The 27,442-nt window shown below is 39.1% G+C and overlaps 1 protein-coding gene across 2 annotated transcripts in view; it reads left to right on the top strand.

The window, feature by feature from the left end:
• Nucleotides 1-27,442, top strand: part of F8 (coagulation factor VIII) — a 135,170-nt gene that overhangs the window by 46,967 nt on the left and 60,761 nt on the right. For both annotated transcript variants that reach the window (XR_011446413.1, XM_070291927.1), the window contains exons 10-13: nt 2,720-2,813; nt 6,439-6,653; nt 10,301-10,445; nt 22,184-22,393. Coding sequence is in view for 1 of the 2 variants with exons in the window: in XM_070291927.1 (XP_070148028.1) it covers nt 2,720-2,813; nt 6,439-6,653; nt 10,301-10,445; nt 22,184-22,393 (664 nt within the window). In the remaining variant the exon portion in view is untranslated. The remainder of the gene's footprint in view (nt 1-2,719; nt 2,814-6,438; nt 6,654-10,300; nt 10,446-22,183; nt 22,394-27,442) is intronic.

Genomic DNA, 27,442 nt, shown 5'->3' with positions numbered 1-27,442 from the left:
AACCCCTGTCTCTTACATCTGTCTCCTGCATTGGCAGGCGGATTCTTTACCACTAGAGCCATCTTGGAAGCCCCAGGTTATTATTTGAAGATTAAGTAAATGAATGACTTTACTAATGATAGTGGGAGCTGTATTTGTCACTGTTGGAGAGGGTATGACTATGACCATGTGAAGTCCCTCAGTTGTGTCCAACTCTGCAACACCATGGACTGTAACCGACCAGGCTCCTCTGTCCATGGGATTTTACAGGCAAGAGTACTGGAGTGGGTGGCCATTTCCTTCTCCAGGGGATCTTCCTGACTCAGGAATCAAACCCGAGTCTCCCGCATTGCAGGCAGATGCTTTACCACCTGCGCCACCAGGGAAGCCACCAGGGAGAGGGTAATTATAAATAAAAAGAAAAGGCTAGAATAAATCATGTGATACTGGATTAGAGTTGGAGACATTACTATAGGTTCATGTTTGCCTATAGAGACAGATGGATACATACAGAAATAATTACATATGTGCACGTATATTTGAATTAGTATATTTCCTCCTAAGAGGTCCTGGGAACAGTGACACCCCAGTAGCAACGAGCACACCCAGATCTTGGTTTCTAATTACCATTCTCTAGTGAAAGGAACCAAAGCCCTTTGGAGAAGGGATGATTCTAGGGCTGGGCCAGGGAAGATACAAGATGAGCCTGGAGCATCTTGTGGTTTCAGAAAGGAAGAAAGTGCTCAAAAAATGAAAGAATGAGAATAATGTCAAATGAATACAGGAGCTTCTAATGGCCGAACTGGAAGAATATAACCAATCAAATAAGTAAAGCAGTGGTGGAGTATACCTTAAATTATAAAATAAATATGCATGAGTCTATATTGATGATAATAAATGATTGAAAAATAAATAAATGGAAGAGTAGGGGCAAATCTCACATAAGAATTCCAAATCAATTATGTAGCTCTGTGATCTATTTTTCTGAATTTTTGTGCAAGGTTAGGTCTGCATCTAGATTCTTTTTCCTCCCCTCCTTTCTCCTCCTCTTCTTCTTCCTGCATGTGGATGTCTACTTGTTCCAGCCCCATTTGTTGAAAAAACCTTCTTTGCTCCATTTGATTGTCTTTGCTTCTTTGTCAAAGATCAATGGACTGTACTTGTGTGGATCTAATTCTGGGTTCTCTTTTCTATTCCAAAAGGAAGGTTTTAAAATGGCACTTCAAAATAAATAAATAAATAAAATAAAATAAAATGGCACTTCATTATGTACTAGTACATAGGAGGAGATGTTGTCGTCATTAGATAAGACTTGATTATAACAGGAGAAAATATGGTCATATATGCATCTAGGTTGGTAGACGTGAGGGTGGGAGGATGAGGAATTTCTTTTCTGAATGCATCTCTCTTCTCAGTGAAAAAAGAAGTACCTGAGCATGAGGATCAGGAAGCAAAATGTAGCTTAGTAAGTGGGAAGATTAATTTCTAAGAAAATATAATAGAATAGCTAGGTAGTTTGAGCATCTGTTTGATATTTTTGATCATTAATTTATCATTAATAATGATATTACATTAATTAATATATAATTATGTTTAGTGCTCTTGAACTATGGTGTTGGAGAAGACTCTTGAGAGTCCCTTGGACAGCAAGGAGATCCAACCAGTCCATCCTAAAGGAAATCAGTCCTGAATGTTCATTGGAAGGACTGACACTGAAGCTGAAACTCCAATACTTTGGCCACCTGATGGGAAGAGCTGACTCATTAGAAAAAACCCTGATGCTGGGAAAGATTGAAGGTGGGAGGAGAAGGGGATGACAGAGGATGAGCTAGTTGGATGGCATCACTGACACAATGGACATGAGTTTGAGTAAACTCTGGGAGTTGGTGATGGACAGGGAGGCCTGGCATGCTTCAGTCCATGGCGCCACAAAGAGTCAGACACAACTGAGTGACTGAACTGAACTGAATATATATAATTGATTAATTTAATTATATAAGTTAATTAATTAATTAAATCACACAGAGCTGTGTGATTTTTCTCCTACATCATTCTGCTGCTTAGGGGCAGGCAAGGAACAGGTTGTCAGTGGGCTTTTCCCAAATGAGTGAGTGTAAGATAAGCCTGCAAATAGAAGTGTTTTGTTTTGTTTTGTTTTTCTAATCATCTCACGCAACCTCAGTATAGAGCCTGGTTGATAAGTTCAGGGTGCTTAATGATGCTCCCATGTTATCACTCTTCTATTCTTCGTCTCTTTTGGAAAGCTCAGGCAGTCATATGATGCCAGCTGCCATCTTTGCTTAATGCTCTAATCAACTGTGCCCCTGGTCCTGCCTGCTCATCCAGTGAAGATTTTAACACTTGAACCACTATTTTCCTCTCCACTATAGGAAACTCATTGCCCAAATTGTGCAAAAGACTGAAGGGAAGCAGTGCCCTCAGCAGACATCCAGATTTCAAGTACTAGTGTCAGAAGGTACAAGGAATTCTTCCTGAAGCAACTAAAATAATTTTAAATAAATGAATTTTAAATAATTTAAAATAAATGAGCCTTTAGTGAAAAACCTAAGTAGCTATCTGAGCAATTTTACCAAAAGAACACATATTTTGAGCTTTATCTAGGCTCAAACCCCTATACTGTAGATACAAGGCAGCTTTTATTTTCTGGAGACAGGCCACATTTTGCTTCTTGATCCTAATTGTCTTAGTGCTCAACCTTATATCTCATTTATACTTTCAGATTATATTTAAGAATCAAGCAAGCCGGCCATATAACATCTACCCTCATGGAATCACTGATGTCAGTCCTTTGCACTCAGGGAGATTTCCAAAAGGTAAGCTTTACCTCAACTTTCTAGGTCTTACTTACCTGTAGATACAGATGAGGACAGAGCCTCAACAACAACAACTACAATCATGCACATGTATCACCCCATCCTTAATTCTCTTAAGTTTTATTTTATTTAAAAATATGCCTTCATTTTACCTTCACTCTTTTATTTGTAAAATAATTATTAATTTTTATTACAAATTATGTATTTGTAAAATAATTATTTAATTATTTTATAAATTATTTATTTGCTTGGCTGTGCTGGGTCTTCATTGCTCCCTGCAAGCTTTCTCTAGTTGCAGACAGCGAGCTACTCTAGTTGTGGTGTGTGGGCTTCTCACTGCAGTGGCTTCTCTTGTTATAGAGCATGGGCTCTAGGGCACATGGGCTCAGTAGTTGGGATGCAGGGGCTTAGTTGCTCCATGGCATGTGGAATCTTCCAGGGACCAGGGATCGAATCTGTGTCCCCTGCATTGGCAGGTGGATTCTTAACCACTGGACCACCAGGGAAGTCCTTGCCTTCACTTTGGAAGGATACTTTTGCTGGACATAGAATTCTGGGTTGGAAAGCCTTCATTTTTAAGCATTTCTGCTTTAGATTTTTGGCAGTTACCTCTGTATCTCAAAAAAAAATCATTTATTTGCTACTCCTTTGTTTAACAACTTTATATATTTATATAAAGTTATTTATATAAATATATATTTATAGTTACAACATTATATATTTAATTTTGTGTTAAATAAGGATTTAGCATTATACCTCTTCCTATTCCAGTTGTTTTAGACTTTTATCACTGTTTTTAGTTCCTCAATTGGCAGAACGTTAATAATATGCTAAATACCTACTTTTTATATCTTTATGATATTACACTAAGAGTACTAACAACTGTTCCCTTTGTTATTTCCTCTCATCTATTCTTCCATTTCTCAACTGCTACCAGCCATACCTTTACTTTTATAAAACTAAAACTGATAACATTTACATTTTGTTCTTTAATTTTAAATAACTCCTTGCTTTTTCTATATATTTATTTTAAACTTTAAGAGTCAAAACCCAGCATTTATATTATTGTAGTATGTGTTTCTTATTATAAGAATATGAGTTTACTGCAGAACTAGGTGGTGTGCTATGGTTATTCTTTTGTCTACAGTTCCAATGATTTTACTGTTACAGTCAAATGGATTATCCTTCTTTATTCTCTACCAGTAGTTCAAAATCATGGTGAATTTTAGCTTGCAGTATATTGAAGTGAAGTTGCTCAGTCGTGTCTGACGCTTTACAACCCCATGGACTGTAGCCTACCAGGCTCCTGTAAAATCCTATGGGATTTTCCAGGCAAGAGTATTGGGGTGGGTTGCCATTTCTTTCTCCAGAGGATCTTTCTGACCCAGGTATAACCGAGGTCTCCCACATTGTAGGCAAACGCTTTACTGACCGAGTCACCAGGGAAGTCTCAATATATGCAGTATATTAAGACCATGTTAATCTTATACATTTTGCGTTTGTATTCCTGAAGAAAGACTTTCCTTTATCAAGAGAAGAAATATATGACTTTTCACCATATCCCTTAGGTCTTCCAGCTTCTTAATCATGCTATTTACTAGTATCTGATCATTTTTTCTTCTAAAGATGTTCTTGTTGTTCACCAGCTTACTGTTCTAATATGGATGATATGCTTGCTAGGCCTGCTACAAAGCTGTCATCTCTGGATTTCTTTATTTGGACTTGTAGGCTAGTGCCTCTCTTAGCTTGTACATTTCTGGATTGTTATTGTTATTTCTTTTGTTTTTCTGGAAGTAGATCTTCAATATACTTCTGAGTGCATTTAGTATACAGGGGATAAACTCTATGAGTCCTTCAGTATGATATGATGAATAGCTAGTCTGGTTGTAAATAACTTTCAATCCTCTGTTTTCTAATCCTCATGGTTGCTGGTCAAAATTCAAATGCAAAATTGATTTGCATTCCTTTAAGGGAGAAGGGCACAGAAACAGAATTCTGGGTAGATATTGAATGTGTATGCTGAAATTTGGGGGCATCCACAAATCTAGTGCCTAGTAACTTGCTTTTTATGTGGAGAACTCTGCAGAAGAGAGGGTAAGAGTGAGCCAGCTTGCTCTTCCTGTTTGATCTCCCAAGGATGCATGTTTTTTTTTTGTTTTGTTTTGTTTTCTGTAAGAAGTAGATATGGCTGCAAGTAGCTGACTTTGTCTCTTTTTGAAGATACCCTGTCTGAGAAGGCAGTGTGGGTGAAGCCAGAAATAATAGGCTTTTGGATATATCACTGGGGTGTAACCAGAGCTGGTTGAGGAGAGGAGGGCTACAAAAGAATAGGTGAAATAAGCCTCTCTCATGGCATGGAAGTGCCCAGTGCTGGGGTTCCTGATGGTCACTCCAAGGAAAGGATATGCCTCCCATAAGAGAAGACCATCATTCAGGCACCTGGCACACAAAAAGCATTGGTGACCAAACTGTAGAGAAAGTACTCACACAGCAGGGTATATTAAGAAACAATCTATTTTCCCTTTCCTCTAATACACACCTACCCTCACTCCCTATTATATATGTTTAGGGAATGGTTATAGACTAGATACTCAGGTATTAAACATATTCAAAAGTGAGTTTTGATTATGAAAATCAGACAGTCCTTGTTCTGAGGACCCATTAGCCCAACAGTTCAGGTCGGTCACTCAGTCGTATCTGACTCTTTGCAACCCCATGAACCACAGCACACCAAGCCTCCCGGTTCATCACCAACTCCCAGAGTTTACCCAAACTCATGTCCATTGAGTTGGTGATGCCATCCAACCATCTCATCCTCTGTCATCCCCTTCACCTCCTGCCCTCAATCTTTCCCAGCGTCAGGGTCTTTTCCAATGAGTCAGCTCTTCACATCAGGTGGCCAAAGTATTGGAGTTTCAGCTTCAGTGTCAGTCCTTCCAATGAACATTCAGGACTGATGTCCTTTAGGATGGACTGGTTGGATCTCCTTGCAGTCCAAGGGACTCGCAAGAGTCTTCTCCAACACCACAGTTCAAAAGCATCAATTATTTTGTGCTCAGCCCTCTTTATAGTCCAGCTCTCACATACATACATGACCATTGGCAAAACCATAGCCTTGACTAGACAGACCTTTGTTGATAGTAGCCCAACAGCATATTTCAATTACTGCTTCCATTCCTCACAGACATCAGATGCCACAAGTCTTGATACCACATGTGAGTTAAAACTTCATTGCCCAGTCCTGTGGCATCAATTCAGGCCAATCTGGCTTTGATGTGTTTTTCTTTATATGGCACTTGAGTTTTTCTTCCTTCTTGATGCATTTTCAGTTATACATTTAAAATCTTTCAAACTATCATATATTATTTCTTTGTATTTGTCAGAGTGGGGAGACCTGCCCATTTCAACTCAAACTAACATGCTAGCAGAAATTTCCTGTATCTATTTTTATTATAAAAAGTTGCATGATTCTTAAACTTATAAAAGGTGGCAAATTTAGTTTTCACTTGCTGGGAAACTTCATATGTACATATAAATTGGTAGAGCCATTGCAATAATGACATAATTACCAATATATGTCTTGTTATACTTCTAATCAAGCTATTTTGGGGTTGGGTGTGGGTAGGTGTGAAACATTTGAAAGACATGCCAATTCTGCCAGGAGAAGTGTTCAAGTATAAATGGACAGTGACTGTAGAAGATGGGCCAACTAAATCAGATCCTCGGTGTCTGACCCGATATTACTCGAGTTTCATTAACTTAGAGAAGGATCTAGCTTCAGGACTCATTGGCCCCCTCCTCATCTGTTACAAAGAATCTGTAGATCAAAGAGGAAACCAGGTGAGTTTATCTTTTTTCCAAGTGCTGAGTCTGAAGCTGAAATAGAATGAAGAGGCATATGCATTTCCAAGTAATATCTCCTATATTCTGCTGTCAGTGGATGTTAGCCTAAAGCCTGCAGAAAATATAGGAGTCTGCAATATTGAGCAGTAAAAGAAGTGAGCTGGATTTATGATAGCTTTTATTGACTTCGGTGTAATAAACTTGCCTGCTGGATGGACAGGACAGCCTGGGCCCTAGATTATTTCTATAACACTCATTCTTAGCCTAAAATTTCTCTCTCAAAGTGATCTTGCCCATTTTTACATGATCAGTTACCACCTACTTTTAGATTACTTTTAGATTACCTGCAAATCTGTATGACTGCCTAGACGTCTCCCCTGGATATCTCATTGTGATTGACTCAAAACACCTCTAAATGAACACATCTAGCATAGTGCATGGCATTTAGTAGTAAAACAAATATTTGTTGAGCAAAAATGAAGTGAAGTGGAAGTCACTCAGTCGTGTCCAACTCTTTGTGACAACATGGATTTCATGTAATTCTCCAGGCCAGAATACTGAAGTAAGTACCATTTCCCTTCTCCAGGGGATCTTCCCAACCCAGGGATCGAACCCAGGTCTCCTACATTGCAGGCAGATTCTTTACCAACTGGGCTATTAGGGAAGCCTGAGTAAAATTGAGGAAACATATAAAATACTTCAGAATATGCTTAGAATTTTGACCACTTCTGCTGTTTTAGAAAAATAAACTTAAATACTCTGAATTTAATAAGCTTCAGTTCAGTTCAGTCACTCAATCATGTCTGACTGTTTGTGACCCCATGGACTATGGCATGCCAGGCCTCCTGTCCATCACTAACTCCCAGAGCTTACTCAAACTCATGTCCATCGAGTTGGTGATGCCATCCAACCATCTCATCCTCTGTCGTCCCCTTCTCTTCTCACCTTCAATCTTTCCCAGCATCAGGGTCTTTTCAAATGAGTCAGTTCTTCACATCAGGTGGCCAAAATTTTGGAGTTTCAGCTTCAGCATCAGTCCCTCCAATGAATATTCAGGACTGATTTCCTTTAGGATGGACTGGTTGGCTCTCCTTGCAGTCCAAGGGACTCTCAAGAGTCTTCTCCAACACCACAGTTCAAAAGCATCAATTCCCTGGCACTCAGCTTTCTTTATAGTCCAACTCTCACATCCATACATGACCACTGGAAAAACCATAGCCTTGACTAGATGGACTTTTGTTGGCAAAGTAATGTCTCTGCTTTTTAACATGCTGTCTAGGTTGGTCATACCTTTTCTTCCAAGTAGCATGTATCTTTTAATAAGCTTAATTCTTCAAAATAATTCATTGCCATATTGCTGAGGCTTGACTGTGTGTCTGTTTGGTTATTTATGATATATAGGATTCCTTCTAGTCTGAAAAGGTCAGTCTTCATTCCAATCCAAAGAAAGGCAATGCCAAAGAATGTTCAAACTACTGCACAATTGCACTCATCTCACACACTAGCAAAGTAATGCTCAAAATTCTCCAAGCAAGGCTTCAAAAGTATGTGAACTGAGAACTTCCAGATGCTCAAGCTGGATTTAGAAAGGGCAGAGGAAACAGAGATCAAATTGCCAACAGCCGTTGGATCATAGAAAAAGCAAGAGAATCCTGGAAAAACATCTACTTCATTTTTATTGACTATGCCAAAGCTTTTGACTGTGTGGATTACAACAAACTGTGGCAAACTCTTTGAGAGATGGGAATACCAGATCATCTTACCTGCATCCTGAGAAATCTGTGTGCAGGTCAAGAAGCAACAGTTAGAACTGGACATGGAACACCAGACTGGCTCCAAATTTGTCAAGGCTATGTGTTGTCACCCTGCTCATTTAACTTATATGCAGAGTACATCATGAGAAACGCTGGGGTGGATGAAGCACAAGATGGAATCAAGATTGCCAGGAGAAATATCAATAATGTCAGATATGCAAATGATACCACCCTAATGGCAGAAAGGGAAGAAGAACTAAAGAGCCTCTTGATGAAGTTGAAAGAGGAGAGTGAAAAGGCTGGCTGAAAACTCAAAATTCAAAAAACTAAGATCTTGGCATCGAGTCCTATCACTTCATGACAAACAGATGGGAAAAAAGTAGAAACAGTGGCAGACTCTATTTTCTTATGCTCCAAAATCACAGCAGATGGTGACTGCAGCCATGAAATTAGAAGACGCTTGCTCCTTGGAAGAAAGGCTATGACCAACCTAGACAGCATATTAAAAAGCAGAGACATTACTTTGCCAACAAAAGCCTGTCTAGTCAAAGCTATGGTTTTTCCAGTAGTAATGCATGGATGTGAGAGCTGAACCATAAAGAAAGCTGAATGCCAGAGAATTGATGCTTTTGAACTGTGGTTCAAAGAAGAAGACTCTTGAGAGTCCCTTGGACTGCAAGGAGATCCAATCAGTCCATCTTAACAGAAATTAGTCCTGAGTATTCATTGGAAAGACTGAGGCTGAAACTGAAACTCAAATACTCTGGCGACTTGATGCAAAGAACTGACTCATTTGAAAAGACCCTGATGCTGGGAAAGATTGAAGGCAGGAGGAGAAGGGGACTACAGAGGATGAGATGGTTGGATGGCATCACCAACTCGATGGACATGAGTTTGAGTGAACTCCGGGAGTTGGTGATGGACTGGGAAGCCTGATGTGCTGCAGTCCATGGGGTTGCAAAGAGTCAGACATGACTGAGCAACTGAACTGACTGACTAGTCTGAAAACATTTCATGAACTTTAATACAGATAAAACATGTGGCACACAAACCCAGAGCGGCATACATTTGGACAAGTACCTTTCCTAACTAATTTTTGCTAATTATAGTTTTCCCATCAGTTTTTGGAAGAGGATGGAAACATACCTATATTTTCCTATCTTTTCCCCTCAGCATTTTCATTTCTGTAGTAAGGAGTATACAAAATGAAATTTATATGTGTTAGTGAAGTTTATACATTAAATCTTAACAGATTTAATTAGCAAGCGACAGCTTGTAACCTTGGTTCAGATACAAACAGCTCCTCTCGAAAAAAAAAAAAACTTTAAAATTTGTAAACATAAAACTTAAAAGTATTTGTGTTAGTAAACATTTATGATTCATCTTAACTTTGTTATTTAAATTTATGTTTTCTATTTTTAATTTTTTATAGTTAGCTTTGTGGAAGGACAGTTGCTAGATAAAAGTTTAGGAAGACATTCATCTTACTTGATTTGACTAAATTGTTTAAGAAAGACCTTGAATAATCACTTGGGTCTTTAAAGAGTGAAAATCCTCTAATCTGAACATGGAGAGAATGAGGCTACAGACTCCATGAAAAGTATCAGCCAGCATATGACCTTGGGTCCAGAAGAAACTAAGTTTAATGGGTCCAGTCACCTCTTGCCCTGAGGACACATTTGCTTTAAACATACATTCACTGCTCATAGCATCCACTCCCACTCCTAGGCCCTGGGACATGCCATAATAGTGACCCTTGGGGAAAAATGGCATTGATCCAGAGGATTATGGATGTATCATACATGCCATCACTTCTATCACAGGCTGCTAATTTCTACCTGATAATACTAGTAACATTTCTTTCTTTCTTTCAATGCATGTAATTAACAGATGATGTCAGACAAGAGAAATGTCATCCTGTTTTCTGTATTTGATGAAAACAAAAGTTGGTACCTCACAGAGAATATTCAACGCTTCCTCCCCAGTGGAGTACAGCCCCAGGATCCAGAGTTCCAAGTCTCCAATGTCATGCACAGTAAGTGATCCAGCATTTGAGTCCAAAGTGTAATGGATAAAGGGAAGTTGAAACTGCCAAATAGATGTGCAGTTAATGCATTACTTTACCTGCCCCACAAGAGTCATATTTCCTTAAAATTATTATATATGAGCATGTGCAATTTTATATAAATGCATAAATATGATCACATAATGCATATATATTTTCTTTTAGCAGGCATCAAATATCTAGAGAAGTTTATTTTAAAGGATAAATTAAATAAGACACAATTTTCATTTGCCCAAACATACTTACACCTTAATATGAAATGTACTCAATCAGTAAATTACACATGAAATACAAAGGGAATATGCAATTTTATGTATACATATAGCTGGTAAAACAGTTGCCAGCTGTAACAGTTTAACAGTCAAATTAATCAAGACATCGTACATGAAAAAAATGCAACATCTTTTTTCCAGCTTTATTGTATACATTTTAAGTGTAAAACATGATCTTTTATATATATTTTTGGCTTCCTCTTCCCTTTTATCTGCTCAACTCCTTCCATCATATACCTTTACACTAACCATTTTGTGTTCAGGTAGCCCAGTTCAGTTCAGTTCAGTTCAGTCTCTCAGTCGTGTCCAACTCTTTGCAACCCCATGAATTGCAGCACGCCAGGCCTCCCTGTCCATCACCAACTCCCAGAGTTCACTCAAACTCACTTCCATCAAGTCGGTGATGGCATCCAGCCATCTCATCCTCTGTCGTCCCCTTCCCCTCCTGCCCCCAATCCCTCCCAGCATCAGAGTCTTTTCCAATAAGTCAACTCTTCACATGAGGTGGCCAAAGTACTGGAGTTTCAGCCTCAGCATCATTCCCTCCAAAGAATACCCAGGGCTGAACTCCTTTAGAATGGACTGGTTGGATCTCCTTGCAGGCCAAGGGACTCTCAGGAGTCTTCTCCAACACCACAGTTCAAAAGCATCAGTTCTTCGGTGCTCAGCTTTCTTCACAGTCCAACTCTCACATCCATACATGACCACTGGAAAAACCATAGCCCCATGTTTAAACATATTTTTCCATGATTGTATAATCATATATAAACACATATATATTGTATTAGTCTGCTAGGCTTGCCATAACAAAATCTCACAAATTGGGTACCTTCAACAGGAGATATTTATTTCCTCAGAATTCTAGAGACTCAAAGTCTAAGATCAAGGAGTCAACAAGATTGGTTTCTTCTTATAAGGAAAGTTGTAGACAGACATGTGCACATACAGAGGAAAGACCATCTACCAGCCAAGGAGGGGGACTCAGAAGAAACTTAATGATCTCATTTTAAAGAGTTACCTGTCTAAAGATGCTGTCTCTCAATGCAGACCCATTCAGATGTACTAGGAATTAGAACTTCACAATAAGAATTTGGGTGGGAGCACATATGTGTATGTGTTTATACATTCACATAAGTCAGAATGGTCAAAAATATGAAAAAATTCCAATCTCGCTATAGAGAAATGCAAAATAGAATACCATCGTGATAACACTTTATACCTATCGGACTGGCAAAATTATAATACAATTATTACTAGTGGTTGTTGTTAGTCACTCAGTCATGTCTGACTCTTTGCGACCCTATGGACAGTAGCCTGCCAGGCTCCTCTGTCCATGGGGTTCTCCAGGCAAGAAAACTGGAGTGGGTTGCCATTCCCTTCTCCAGGGGATCTTCCTGACCCAGGGATTGAACCTGGGTCTCCTACATTGCTGGCAGATTCTTTACCATTTGAGCCACCAGGGAAGCCCTATTACTAGTGGGCTTGTGAGTAAAAGAATACTATCATACAATGCTAGTGCATAACTACCACAGTCTTTTTGAAACTGATCTGATTGAAGCCATTTAAACTGAAAATATGTGCCTTCTGAAGTTCTGGTCCTGATTAAAATGGAATCACCCTGTCTATCCTACTCAGTTTTTCCTTAATAGCATGCATTGAGCAGCTGTCTGAAAACCCTGAAAAGTAGTCGGCAGCAGGTAAATTGGGGAAGGAAATTAGAAAGATTTAAAAGCATGCAGATTGGAAGTAAAGGAATAAAACTGAATATGACATGATTATCTACATTGAAAATCTCCAGATATCCGCATAAAAAGCCCCTAGAACTGAGTTTAGTCTAATTGCAGAATACAAAGCTGGCACATAAATTTCTATATAACAATAGCCTAGTAGTGAAAACTTAAATTACAAAAATACAATCAGCAACGATATGCCAATAAAATGGACAACTTGGAAGAAATGGAAAAATTCTTAGATAAGTACAACTTTCCAAAACTGAACCAGAAAGAAATAGAAAATCTGAACAGACCCATCACAAGCACAGAAATTGAAACTGCAATCAGAAATCTTCCAGCAAACAGAAGCCCAGGATCAGATGGCTTCACAGCTGAATTCTACCAGAAACTGAGAGAAGAGCTAACACCTATCCTACTCAAACTCTTCCAGAAAATTGCAGAGGAAGGTAAACTTCCAAACTCATTCTATCAGGCCACCATCACCCTAATGCCAAAACTGGACAAAGATGCCACAAAACAAGAAAACTATAGGCCAATATCACTGATGAACATAGATGCAAAACTCCTCAACAAAATTCTAGCAAACAGAATGCAACAACATATTAAAAAGACCAAGTGGGCTTTATCCCAGGGATGCAAGGATTCTTCAATATCCACAAATCAATCAGTGTAATACACCACATTAACAAATTGAAAGATTAAAACCATATGATTATCTCAATAGATGCAAAGAAAGCCTTTGACAAAATTCAACATCCATTTATGATAAAAACCCTCCAGAAAGCAGGAATAGAAGGAACATTCCTCAACATAATAAAAGCTATATATGACAAACCCACAGCAAACATTATCCTCAATGGTGAAAAATTGAAAGCATTTCCCCTAAAGTCAGGAACAAGACAAGGGTGCCCACTCTCACCACTACTGTTCAACATAGTTTTGGAAGTTTTGGCCACAGCAATCAGAGCAGAAGAAAGAAATAAAAGGAATCCAAATTGGAAAAGAAGAAGTAATACTCTCACTGTTTGCAGATGACATGATCCTCTACATAAAAAACACTAAAGACTCCACCAGAAAATTACTAGAGCTAATCAATGAATATAGTAAAGTTGCAGGATATAAAATCAACACACAAAAATCCCTTGCATTCCTATACACTAATAATGAGAAAATAGAGAAATTAAGGAAACAATTCCATTCATCATTGCAACAAAAAGAATAAAATACTTAGGAATATATTTACCTAAAGAAACTAAAGACCTATATATAGAAAACTATAAAACACTGGTGAAAGAAATAAAAGAGGACACTAATAGATGGAGAAATATACCTTGTTCATGGATCAGAAGAATCAATATAGTGCAATCTATAGATTCAATGCAATCCCTATCAAGCTACCAACGATATTTTTCACAGAGCTAGAACAAATAATTACACAATTTGTATGGAAATACAAAAAACTTCGAATAGCCAAAGCAATCTTGAGAAAGAAGAGTGGAACTGGAGGAATCAACCTGCCTGACTTCAGGCTCTACTACAAAGCCACAGTCATCAAGATATTATGGTGCTGGCACAAAGACAGAAATATAGATCAATGGAACAAAATAGAAAGCCCAGAGATAAATGCATGCACCTATGGACACCTTATCTTTGACAGAGGAGGCAAGAATATACAATGGAGAAAAGACAATCTCTTTAACAAATGGTGCTGGGAAAACTGGTCAACCACTTGTAAAAGGATGAAACTAGAACACTTTCTAACACCATACACAGAAATAAACTCAAAATGGATCAAAGATCTAAACGCAAGACCAGAAACTATAAAACTCCTAGAGGAGAACATAGACAAAACACTCTTCAACATAAATCACAGCAGGATCCTCTATGACCCACCTCCCAGAATATTAGAAATAAAAGCAAAAATAAACAAATGGGACCTAATTAAACTTAAAAGCTTCTGCACAACAAAGGAAACTATAAGCAAGGTGAAAAGACAGCCTTCAGAATGGGAGAAAATAATAGCAAATGAAGCAACTGACAAAGAACTAATCTCAAAAATATACAAGCAACTCCTGCAGCTCAATTCCAGAAAAATAAACGGCCCAATCAAAAAATGGGCCAAAGTATTAACCAGACATTTCTCCAAAGAAGACATACAGATGGCTAACAAACACACGAAAAGATGCTCAACATCACTCATTATCAGAGAAATGCAAATAAAAAGCACAATGAGGTACCATTTCATGCCAGTCAGAATGGCTGCTATCCAAAAGTCTACAAGCAATAAATGTTGGAGAGAGTGTGGAGAAAAGGGAATCCTCTTACACTGTTGGTGGGAATGCAAACTAGTGCAGCCACTATGGAGAACAGTGTGGAGATTCCTTAAAAAACTGGACGTAGAAGTGCCATATGATCCAGAAATCCCACTGCTGAGCATACATACCGAGGAAACCAGAATTGAAAGAGACACATGTACCCCAATGTTCATCACAGCACTGTTTATAATAGCCAGGCTGTGGAAGCAACCTAGATGTCCATCAGCAGATGAATGGATAAGAAAGCTGTGGCACATATGCACAATGGAGTATTACTCAGCCATTAAAAAGAATATATTTGAATCAGTTCTAATGAGGTGGGTGAAACCAGAGCCGATTATACAGAGTGAAGTAAGCCAGAAAGAAAAACACCAATACAGTATGCTAACCCATATATATGGAATTTAGAAAGATGGTAACGATAACCCTGTATGCAAGACAGCAAAAGAGACACAGATGTATAGAACAGTCTTTTGGACTCTGTGGGAGAGGGCGAGGGTGGGATGATTTGGGAGAATGGCATTGAAACATGTATATTATCATATATGAAACGAATTGCCAGTCCAAGTTTGATGCATGATACAGGGTGCTCGGGGCTGGTGCACTGGGATGACCCAGAGGGATGGTATGGGAGGGAGGTGGGAAGGGGGTTCAGAATGGGGAACACATGTACACCCATGGCAGATTCATGTCAATGTATGTCAAAACCAATACAATATTGTAAAGTAATTATCCTCCAATTAAAGTAAATAAATTTATATTAAAAATAATAATACCATTTATAATGCCTCAAAAAATGAAATACTTCGGCCAAAATCTAACAAAATGTGCAGGATCTGTACACTGAAAATTACAAAACACTGATGAAAGAAATTTTAAAAAACCTAAATAAGTGGAGTGACATACAACATTCACGGATTGGAAGACTCAATGAAGTGAAGATGTCAGCTGTTCCCAAACTGATTTATAGATTTAATGCAATTCCAATAAAATCCCATGATGATATTTTTTGTTGGTAGGGAAAAGTATATTATAAAATTCATATGGAAATGCAAAGGCACAGGAATAGCCAAAACAATTTTGGAAAAGAAAAATCAAGTTGGAGGACTCATATTATATTATCTGGTTTTAAGACTTACACTTCCCTGGTAGCTCAGCTGGTAAAGAATCCACCTGCAATGCAGGAGACCCAGGTTCAATTCCTTGGTCGGGAATTTCCCCTGGAGAATAGATAAGCTACCCACCTCAGTATTCTTGGGCTTCCCTTGTGGCTCAGATCGCAAAGAATCTGCCTGCAATGCAGATTCAATCCCTGGGTTGGGAATATCCCCTGGAGTAGGGCATGGCAACCCACTCCAGTATTCTTGCCTGGAGAATCCCAGTGGACAGAGGAGCTTGGGGGGCTACAGTCCATGGGGTTGCAAAGAGTCAGACACAACTGAGCGACTAAGCGCAGCATAGCACATTAAGCTACAGTAACCAAGATAGCATTGTATTCACACAGTTGGATGATATAGAATGTATAGTGCAGAAATAGACCCACACACATGCAGCTAACTGATTTTTGATGAAGATGGAAATGCAATTCAATGGAAAAAGGATAGTCTTTTCAACAAATAGTGTTGGAACAGTTAGTCACCCATATAAAAAAAGATGAAGCTCAACCTAAATCTCACACTTAAAGATTAACTCAAAATGGATCATAGATCTAGATGCATAATGTAAAACCACAAATTGTAAAGCAAAATAAAGTAAAAATAAAAATTAAAAAATAGAAGGAAATTTTCATGACCTGGAGTTAGGCAAAGGGTTCTGATAAATAACACCAAAATAAAAATTCATAGAAGGAAAAACCTGATAAATTGAATTTCATCCAAAAGGATAAACTGTTCTACATAAGATACTGTTAAAGACAATGAAATGACAAGCCACAGATTGGTAGAAAATATTTTCTAATCCCATGTACATATCTAAACTCTCAGACTCAGCAGTAAGAAAACAAACCCCTAAAAATGGATAAACGATTTGAATAAATACATTACCAGAAAAGATATATGGAAGGCACATGAAAAAGTTACTCAACATCATTGACCATTAAGGAAATGCATATTAAAACTATAGTGAGATACCACTCCAGGGCTATTTTAACAGCTAAAATAAACCAAAATGGATAACATTAAATATACTGGCAAGAGTGCAGAGCAAAAGGAACCCTCATGCATGTACAATCAGGTAGTCACTCTGGAAGACAGTTTGGAAATGCAAATCAAAATCACAATGAAATATCACCTCACATCCATTAGAATGCCTGTTTGAAAAGATAACAAGTGTTGGCAAGGATGTGCAGAAATTGAAACCCTTGTACACTGTTGGTGGGAATGGAAGTTGGTACCACCATTATGGAAAGCAGTCTGGAGATTCTTCTCAAATGTAAAGATAGAACTATCATTGCTGTTGTTGTTTAGTCATTCAGTCATGTCCAACTCTTTGCAACCCCACGAACTACAGCATGCCAGGCTTCCCTGTCCTTCACAATCTTCCAGGGTTTGCTCAAACTCATATCCATTGAATCAGTGATGCCATCCAACCATCTCATCCTCTGTTGTCCCCTTCTCCTCCCGGTCTTCAATCTTTCCCAGCATCAGGGTCTTTTCTAATGAGTCAGCTCTTCATATCAAGTGGCCAAAGTATTGGAGCTTCAGCTTCAGCCTCAGTCCTTCCAGTGAATATTCAGGGTTGATTTCCTTTAGGATGGACTGGTTGGATCTAACACCACAGTTCAAAAGCATCAGTTCTTGGACACTCAGCTTTCTTTATAATCAAACTCTCACATCTATACATGACTACTGGAAAAACCATAGCCTTGACTAGATGGACTTTGTTGGCAAAGTAATGTCTCTGCTTTTTAATATGCTGTCTACTTTGGTCATAACTTTCCTTCCAAGGAGTAAGCATCTTTTAATTTCATGGCTGCAGTCACCATCTGCAGTGATTTTGGAGCCCCCCAAAATAAAGTCTGACACTGTTTCCACTGTTTCCCCATCTATTTCCCATGAAATGATGGGAGCAGATGCCATGATCTTATTTTTTTGAATATTGAGCTTTAAGCCAACTTTTTCACTCTCCTCTTTCACCTTCATCAAGAGACTCTTTACTTCCTCTTTGCTTTCTGCCACTAGGGTGGTGTCATCTGCATATCTGAGGTTATTGATATTTCTCCCGGCAAGCTTGATTCCAGCTTGTGCTGCATCCAGCCCAGCGTTTCTCATGATGTACTCTGCATATATGGGGAGTTTATTCTATCTGCATGGGATTTATATGTGTTGTCTAATTTTGTATTTCCTTTTTTCTAAATTTTAAGTTTCTTCTTTTTAATTTTTTGATCCATTAAGTGCTTTTAAATTCTAATTTTTCTTTACTATTTTGGAAGTTCTACACACTTCTGTTTTCATTGTTGGAGGGGACTTGCCTTTGAAATTTTACCCATTATACACAGAATGTTGTTGTTTGTTTTGTATTGTTTCCAGCATTATTAATATAAATTGGTCATACAACATTGTATTAAATGTTAAGGTGTACACTGTGTCTTCTTCATACACTTATATACAGCAAAATGATTTGATTTCCACAATGATTTTAGCTAACACCTCCAGCAGATCACATAATTGCCATTTGTTTTTTTGTGATGAGAACAGTTCAGATCTAATCTCTTAGCAACTTTCAAGTATATAAAATACCAAATCACCATGCTGTACATTAGATCCTCGGAAATTTTTCCTCTTATATAGCTGGAAGTTTGACCAACACCAACCCATTTCCCCAACACATACCCCAGCCCCTCATAACCACAATTCTCTTCTCTATTTCTATGAGCTCATCTTTTTTTACATTCTACATGTAAGTGGAATCATAAAGTAATTCTCTTTCTGTGACATTTCATGGAGGATCACATTTGATTTGTAATGTTGAGCATCTTTTCCTGTACCTGTTGATCATCAGTATGTCTTCTTTGGGAAAATAAAGTCTATTCAGTTCCCCGGCCCATTTTTAAAATCTGATTGATTGTGTGTGTTTGTTTTCCTACTGAATTATATGAGTTCTTTATATATTTTGCATATTAATCCCTTATCAGATATATGATTTACAAATATTTTCTCCCATTCCATAGGTTGCCTTTTTATTGTGTTGGCTGTTCTTTTTTTGTGAAGATTTTTAGTTGGAAATAGCCCCACTTATTAATTTTTGCTTTTGTTGCTTGTGCTTTTGGTGTCATATCCAAAAAATCATTGCAAAAATGAGTTTCCCTATGTTTTCTAGTTTTACAGTTTCACGTCTCATGCTTCAGTCTTTAATCCATTTCAAGTTAATTTTTTTGTATCATATAATGTAAGGGTCCAAACTCATTCTGCGTGTGGCCATTCAGTTTTCCCAACACCATTTATTGAAGAGACTATCTTTCCCCCATTGAATGTTCTTGGCTCACTTGTCATTCATTAGTTGGCCATATATGTGAGCATTTATTTCTGGACTCTTGATTATTTTTCACTGATTTATGTGTCTCTCTTTATTCCAGTGCTATACTGTTTATTTCTTTTTTGCAATACCGTTTTAATCATTATATCTTGGAGTATAGTTTAAAATCAGGAAATGCGATACCTCTAGTTTTGTTCTTCTTTCTTAGGATTGCTTTGGCTATTCAGGGGCTTTTGTGGTTCCATATGAATGGCCATCTTTTCCATTAGCATTTACCAAATAGTTCATTGCCAGGGTCCAGCCCCGGTGGATCCAGGGAATTTGAAGGGTGGATGGCGTTGGCGTGAGAAAAACTTATTTGTTTATTAATATAAGATTAGATTAGGAAGAAATAGTGTAGTAGGAAGATTAAGTGAAGGAAGAGAGCTGAATAGCTTGGTTTACGCGGAAGACCAATAAAATTCCAGACAAGGAATTTGCACCATCTACGTTGGGCCACCGGCGCCCGCTTGAATATCTAAGGGTGCCTTGCCTTAGGCTCCTTTTCGCGCAGGTCTTAACAGCCAGGGCAAGTAAGTAGACTTGGCGGGCTTCCGTGCCCCAGGTGGAAATTCAGCCTGAAATTAAAGTGAAGAGCAGAGGGAGAGAAAGGGAGAGAAGAAGAGAGAGAGACACGGGGGGAGCCAGATTCCCAAGAAACCAGGCCGAGAGACTAGTCCGAGAAACTGGTCCAATCCTTCATTGTTCGGAAGGCCTTTTATACTTTTGATAAAACATGGAGATCAATGGGTAACACAAAATTATGTAGCGTTCGCAACCCAGACTCTTTCTGTATATCATTTTGTATACAAAAGGTCTCAGGTGATTTACATTATCTTCTGGCCAAGAGGCTTGTTAACTTTTTGGCTCTCTTCCTTAATGAATGTTAATTTTGTTTCCCCTGAAGTGTTTTTCTTTAATCTACATCTCCTTAAAGCACTAAAGTTACATCTCTATAGAACAAAGGTGCAGTGGGTTATAACAAAGAAGGTACTTAACTCAAAGATCTAATGTTGCTAATACTAGGTCTACTAATTGTTTTTCTATATACCAACTGTATCTAAAAATAAAGGATATGAAAATTTAGCAGCAAGCATTGACACAACAAATGAAACTTTTAATCAGTCCTATTCTAAAGATTTTGACTCTTCGGAAGCCCCTACATTCCTAGGATGTTTTAAGCTTCCTGTGCCTCCTGCGGTCAGGAGGCCTCAAACAATCACATGCACAGCTGTACGAGTCCTGCAGGCAGGCTAGAAAGCCATCAGAGGGGTTTTTGGATTGAAACACTCTTTCAAATGCAGAAGACTAAAGCCCTGAATTGACTTTTTCCAGAGAATGTCAGAAGAGTGGAAAAGCAGAGCACAAAAGCCGGCAGATTTTTGTTGGGGTACATGCTTAGGAATTTCCAGAGGGGCCCCTGAAGTCTGAGCATGCCTTGCGTATGTCAGCTTCCTTCCTCATGACCTTGTCATGGGCGGGATTCCTCACACTGGCTCCCGGCAGTTCATTCTTTCTGCTACTGTTTTGGGATGCTCCCTTTATCATATATTAAATTTCCATTTATATCTGTATCTGTTTCTGGACTCTGTTCTGATTGATATAATCGTCTATACCTGCAACTCTGTGTGACTCCATGGACTGTAGCCTGCCAGGCTCCTCTGTCCATGGGATTCTCCAGGCAAGAATACAGGAATGGGTTGCCATTTCCTTCTCCAGGGGATCTTCCCAACCTAGGGATGGAACCCAGATCTCCTGCATCGCAGGCAGATTCTTTACCATTGCAGCCACCAGGGACCATACCTGCATTAAGACCATGCTTATAATTACAATAGCTTTAAAATACCTTTTATCACTTTGAAGAGAAGAAACTTTGATTCTCAGTTGCACTAAGCTAGTGTCTGAGCATAGCTTACTGGATTTGTGGGCAACCACTTTGCAGAGTAGACAAACATCTATTGATTGGATAGACAGATAGATATATGGAAGAGGCTTTCAGAAACAATTCTCTTAATAAGTTGAAATATATTTTACTTTTATTTATTTTTCATTCAGAAATAATTTCAAACTTACAGAAATACTGCAATAGAGAACTCCCATATACACTTTATCTAGATTCACTCATTTTTAAGATTTTGCTATGTTTTCTGTATCATTCTTTCTTTCTTCTATATACATATGTTATAACTTACTTTCAACATGAGAATAGACTGTAGACATCATATCCCTTTATCTTTTAATACCCCATTGTGTATTTCCTATGAATGAATATATTCTCTTACATAATCAAAGTGGAGTTATGAAATTCAGAAAATGTAGCATTGATATATTATCTAATACATAATATAATACATTTATCTAATTGACAGCCAATATTCCAGTTGTATCAATTAATGCTGTTCTTTGTAGCATTTCCTCTTTCCAGTTCAGGCTGTAGTCCTGGATCTAGTTGTCCTGATTCTTTGAAATGTGCTTCCTTGAATTTGGAACATTAGCAGATAATAATTTTAATCACCAGATCAAAGATTTTCTTGTTTTTTTTCCCCCCTCTGTATAGTTATTATTTTTCTCTTTGCAACTAATATGCAGTGTGTAGGGAGATACACTGAGACCATTCAAATGCCCTCCTCCTCATTAACCTGCCACCCACCATATAGCACCTAAATGCATCATTACCATGGTCTACAACTCTCCTCACTTTGAGATTGAAACCTAGCTGATCAAGCATTACAGTTTGCTTTTTTGGAAGGTATAATGTTATCTCTTCTTGAGAATAAGATATGGAGCATAACTTATAATCATTTATAATCATCTCATGACAAAAAATAATAAATCCAGATACTGCTAAAATCTTCTATTCTCCATTTCTTTTGCAGGCATCAATGGCTATGTTTTTGATAGCTTGCAGCTGTCGGTTTGTTTGCATGAGGTGGCGTACTGGTACATTCTAAGTGTTGGAGCCCAAATTGACTTCCTCTCTGTCTTCTTCTCTGGATATACCTTCAAACACAAAATGGTCTATGAAGACACACTCACCCTATTCCCCTTCTCGGGAGAAACTGTCTTCATGTCAATGGAAAATCCAGGTTAGTTATTTATATTATTCTTTTACTAACAGCAGTGTTTGCTTCACTGGCCATTCACATGGTTTTTTGCCCACTAGCTCACATCTGCCCACTAGCTCATCACATGCTAAATGTTTCAGGTGATTTTGGTAATTGCAAGGCATTTTAATGACAGAACCATATCAAATGAGCTTCACAGGTGGCTCAGTGGGGACAGAATCTGCCCACAGTGCAGGAGATGCAAGAGATGCAGGTTTGATCCCAGGGTTGGGAAGATTCCCCTGGAGGAAGGCATGGCAACCCACTCCAGTATCCTTGCCTGGAGAATCCCATGGACAGAGGAGCCTGGCAGACTATAGTCTATAGGGTTGCAAAGAGTTGGCCATGACTGAACATGCACATATGCACCACAGCAAATGTTTAAGTTAAAAGTCTTTGCTTTAAAAAGTGCCTTTACTTGCTGTGGGCCAACCTTTTAAGTGTGTTTATTAGACTGTAGTGGTGAATATACATTTATACCTGCAGTTAACACACAGGGTCTGGCTAAATGTTTCTGTGTGCCTTGTGAATGTTGGTTTTGTTGGGAAGTGCATAATAATCTCCTCTTGCATGCACACATACCATCAAACCACTGTGAAGCCTTCAGGGCAAATGTGGCTGTCAACTTATCATCTGCCTCCCTCCAGAATGACTCAAAGGCAACGCTTTTGAGCACACCCAGTCTGGTGATCTGGAGAAGGCGATGGCACCCTGCTCCAGTACTCTTGCCTGGAAGACCCCATGGATGGAGGAGCCTGGTGGCTGCAGTCCATGCGGTCGCAAAGAGTCAGACACAACTGAGCGACTTCACTTTCACTTTTCACTTTCATGCATTGGAGAAGGAAATGGCAACCCACTCCAGTGTTCTTGCCTGGAGAATCCCAGGGACGGGGGAGCCTGGTGGGCTGCTGTCTATGGGGTCACATAGAGTCGGACACGACTGAAGTGACTTAGCAGCAGCAGCAGCAGCAGCAGCAGCAGCAGCAGTCTGGTGATCAGGAGGAACACTGACCCTGTCTAAACCTAACAGATTGTAGTTATTCTCTTACACTTATGACTTTTCTGGAGATAAATTCTCATGGGGAAATTTCTAGGGAATCAAAACCAATCTTACCATATAAAACCATAGATTCACCTTCATACCCAGAAACTCATCTTATACTTCAGTAATGTATTTTTGTGGGAAGTGAATGAAGAAGACCCTGACAGAACTCCAATAACACCTCTGAAAGTATCTTGTTTCTTCATGTTTATATCTTCATTATCTGCTTTACAGCTAAGTTGTAAGGTCTCAGAGACCTTGTCATCTTCTTTGTCATTGAATCCCCAATGTTTATAGTGCCTGGCCTATAGTAGATGCTTAATAAACATTTTTTCAATGAATGAATAAATTTAAAATGTGCAAAAATGTTATAAAACAGTATACATAATATGATTGTAATTGTCTAAACCAAAGAAAGAGTGTGTGTGTGTGTGTGTGTGTGTGTGTGTGTATAGGCAGAGAATGCTATTTAAAATATCAATATTTTCAGAAGCTTGTAAACTACTTTGGTGATCAGTTAAATTCTAAAGACAAATTAAAACTCTGCTTTATGTGTCTTGAGGGGAAATTTTCTATCTTGATTATAAAGCTCAAGCTAGATAAAGCCCCTGTTCTATGTTACTGATTTCTTATTTTAACTTCACCGTGGTCATGTAACAGACTCTGTATGATTACAGTTCTTTTAAACATGGTGAGACTTGCCATGCACCCAGCATATGGTTTACTTTTGGCTAACGGCCCATTTGCACCTTTGACACTGGCACCACCACAGCAGGTGTGTTCAGGCTCCAAACATAGGCACAGTGAATTCCATTGTCACACTAGGCACCCACACTCCAAACAGTGGAATTATCACAAATGCATGCATGCCTCTGCCCCAGAAACCAGCACTATTACCCAGGCCTGTGTGCTCACATGCCAGACCCAGCACCAAGAATCCCCTCAGCTAGGGCCTCAGTCTGTGGGTGTAAAGAAAAACAAAAGAACCCCAGAAACCTTCACCACCTAGGAGATCAACAACCCTCATCACCATCATGGACACTCACAGCTTTGACAACCAAGGACCCTCCATAAGCTTTGCTGACACTGACCTCAGCTGACCAAGCTGCATGTGGTCTATGCTGTTGTACCCTCGTTGGAACTGGAGCTGCTGAATCACACATTGAAAAAGAAAGAAAGAACCCAGAAATCCTGGAGCTAAAGAATACAGTGAATGAAAAAAATGCAACAGAGAGCTTTAAAAACATACTTGATTAAGCTGAAGAAAGAATCTTCAAACTCCAAGATAAATCTTTTGACATTATTGAGTCAAGAGGAGAAAAAAAGGAATGAAGAAAGCCTGCAGGACTTATGGAATACCATTACATTTTTCCAAAAGAGACAAAGAAGTGAAGAACAGGTATATGAATATGTTCTCAACATCACTAATCATCAGGCAATGCAAATCAAAACCACAGTAAAATATCAGTTCATACTTGTCAAAATGACTGTTATCAAAAAGTCAGAAGATGATAAGGATGTTGGCAAGGATGTAGAGAAAGCATCCTCGTGCACTGTTGGTGGGAATGTACATTGGTGTAGCCGTTATAAAGAACTGTGTGGAGATTGCTCCAAAAGTTAAAAAGAGAACTACCATCTGATCCAGCGATCCCACTTCTGGGTATATGTACAAAGGAAATGAAATCAGGATCCTGAAGAGATACCTGCACTCCCCTGTTTATCACTGCACTCTTCATAATAACCAATACATGGAAAGAACCTAAGTGTCCATTTATGAATAAATGGCAGAGTAGAAAGACCCTGAGCTCACCTCTTCTCACAGGCACACCACAATCACAACTATTTTCAGAACGGCCATCAATGGAAAAGACTTACACTTACCAGAGCAGATCTCCTACAACTAAAGCTATAAAGAAGGAACCGCAATAAGATGGTAGGACAGACATCATGATATTGTCCAGTCTTATATCCCTGGGTGGGCATTTCACAAATAGGAGAATTACAGGTGCAGAGGCTCTCTCAAAAGAAGTAGGACGTCTAGCCCCACATCAGAGTCCCCAGTCCAGGGATCCTGGACCAGAAAGACAAGCCCCCAGAGCATTTGGCTTTAAAGGCCAGTAATGCATACAATTGAGAGTCCCATAGAGCTGGGGGAAATAGCAACTTCACTCTCACATGGTCCAGGGCAAAAGCAGGAATAGGAAGCTGGGTCAGACTCACCTACTGATTTTGGAGAGTCTCCTGGAGAAGCAGGGGGCAACTGCAGCTCCTCCTGGGGACATAGAAACTGGTGGTAGCCATTCTGGGGAGCTCTTTCTACCACATGGACACTGGTGCTTGCAAATGCCATTGAGGAATCCTCTGTCTGGCTTATCAGCAAGAAAATGCAGTCCCACCCTGGCTCAACATCTATAGGTGCCAGTTCTAGGACACATGATGGCAAGCAAATAACTGGGCATGAACACAGCCCACCCACCAATAGACAGGTTGCCTTTAGAACCCCTGAGACCACAGCAGCTCCTGGACATGGCCCTGCCCACCAGAGGGCACAGGGTCTGTCCCTGCACACCATTGTGGAGGTACCAGATCCAAGACTTCCAGCCAGAGAACCTGGGACCAAGCTCTACCCACCAGTGGGCAGGCACCAGCCCTAGAATCCCCTGGACCCTGGTCCTGCCCTTCAGTGATCCTGCTCTAGCCTCAGAACCAGCTTTACCCACCAATGGATGTCATTCTTTGTCACTATTTGCCGTCATTATCTGCATATGACATGATGCTGTACATAGAAAATCCTAAAGAGAGCACCAAAAAACTACTAGAGCTCATCAGGGAATTTGGTACAGTTACAGGATATAACACCACTAGGGCTTCCCTTGTGGCTCATCTGGTAAAGAATCTGCCTGCAATGCAAGAGACCTGGGTTCGATCCCTGGGTTGGGAAGATCCCCCGGAGAATGGAAAAGCAACCCACTCCAATATTCTGGCCTGGAGAATTCCATGGACTATATAGTCCATGGGGTCACAAAGAGTCAGACACAACTGAGCGACTTCACTTTCACTTTTCACAGGATATAAAATTAATGTACAGAAAATCTGTAGCATTGCTATACACTAGCAATGAACTATCAGAAAGAGAAATTAAGGGAACAGTCCCATTTACAATTGCATCATAAAAAAATAAGATATCTAGGAATAAACCTACCTAAGGAGACAAAGGGATCCCAGGTGGCTCAGTGATAAAGAACCCCCCTGCCAATGCAGGAGATACAGAGACATAGGTTCAATCCCTGGGATGGGAAGATCCCCTAGAGAAGGGAATGGTAACCCACTCCAGTATTCTTGCCTGGAAAATCCCATGGACAAAGGAGGCTGGCAGGCTACAGTCATGGGGCCACAAAGAGTTAGATGAAAGACCTGTACTCACAAAACTATAAGACACTGATGATAGAAATCAAAAATAGGAAGATAGATCATGTACTTGGATGGGAAGAATCAGTACTGTAAAAACTACTATGTTACCCAAGGAAATCTACAGATTCAATGAAATCTCTTTCATATTACCAATGCCATTTTTCACAGAACAAATGACACTGATTAGCCAAAATAATCTTGAGAAAGAAAAACAGAATTAGATGAATCATCCTCCCTGACTTCAGACTACAAAGCAACAGTTATCAAAACAGTATGGTACTAGTACAAAAAAAAGAGACATAGATCAATGGAATAGGGTAGACAGCCCAAAAGTAAACTCACACACTATGGTCAATCTATCACAAAGGAAGCAAGAATATACAATGGATAAAAGACAGTCTCCAGATACTGAAGAAAAACTGGACAGATGCATGTAAGAGAATGATATTAGAAATTCTCTAACATATTATGTTAGAGAATTTGTATATTATACAAAGTAAACTCAAAATAAAGACCTAAACTGAATACTATAAAACTCCTAGAAAAAGACATAGGTGAAACACTCTGACATAAACTGT

The sequence above is a fragment of the Ovis canadensis genome, chromosome X, assembly GCF_042477335.2.
Source record: "Ovis canadensis isolate MfBH-ARS-UI-01 breed Bighorn chromosome X, ARS-UI_OviCan_v2, whole genome shotgun sequence".
In the NCBI taxonomy this organism is placed as follows: Eukaryota; Metazoa; Chordata; class Mammalia; order Artiodactyla; family Bovidae; genus Ovis; species Ovis canadensis.
The sequence above is the reverse complement of the archived record's forward strand: the minus strand, read 5'-3'. Positions and strand labels throughout refer to the sequence as shown.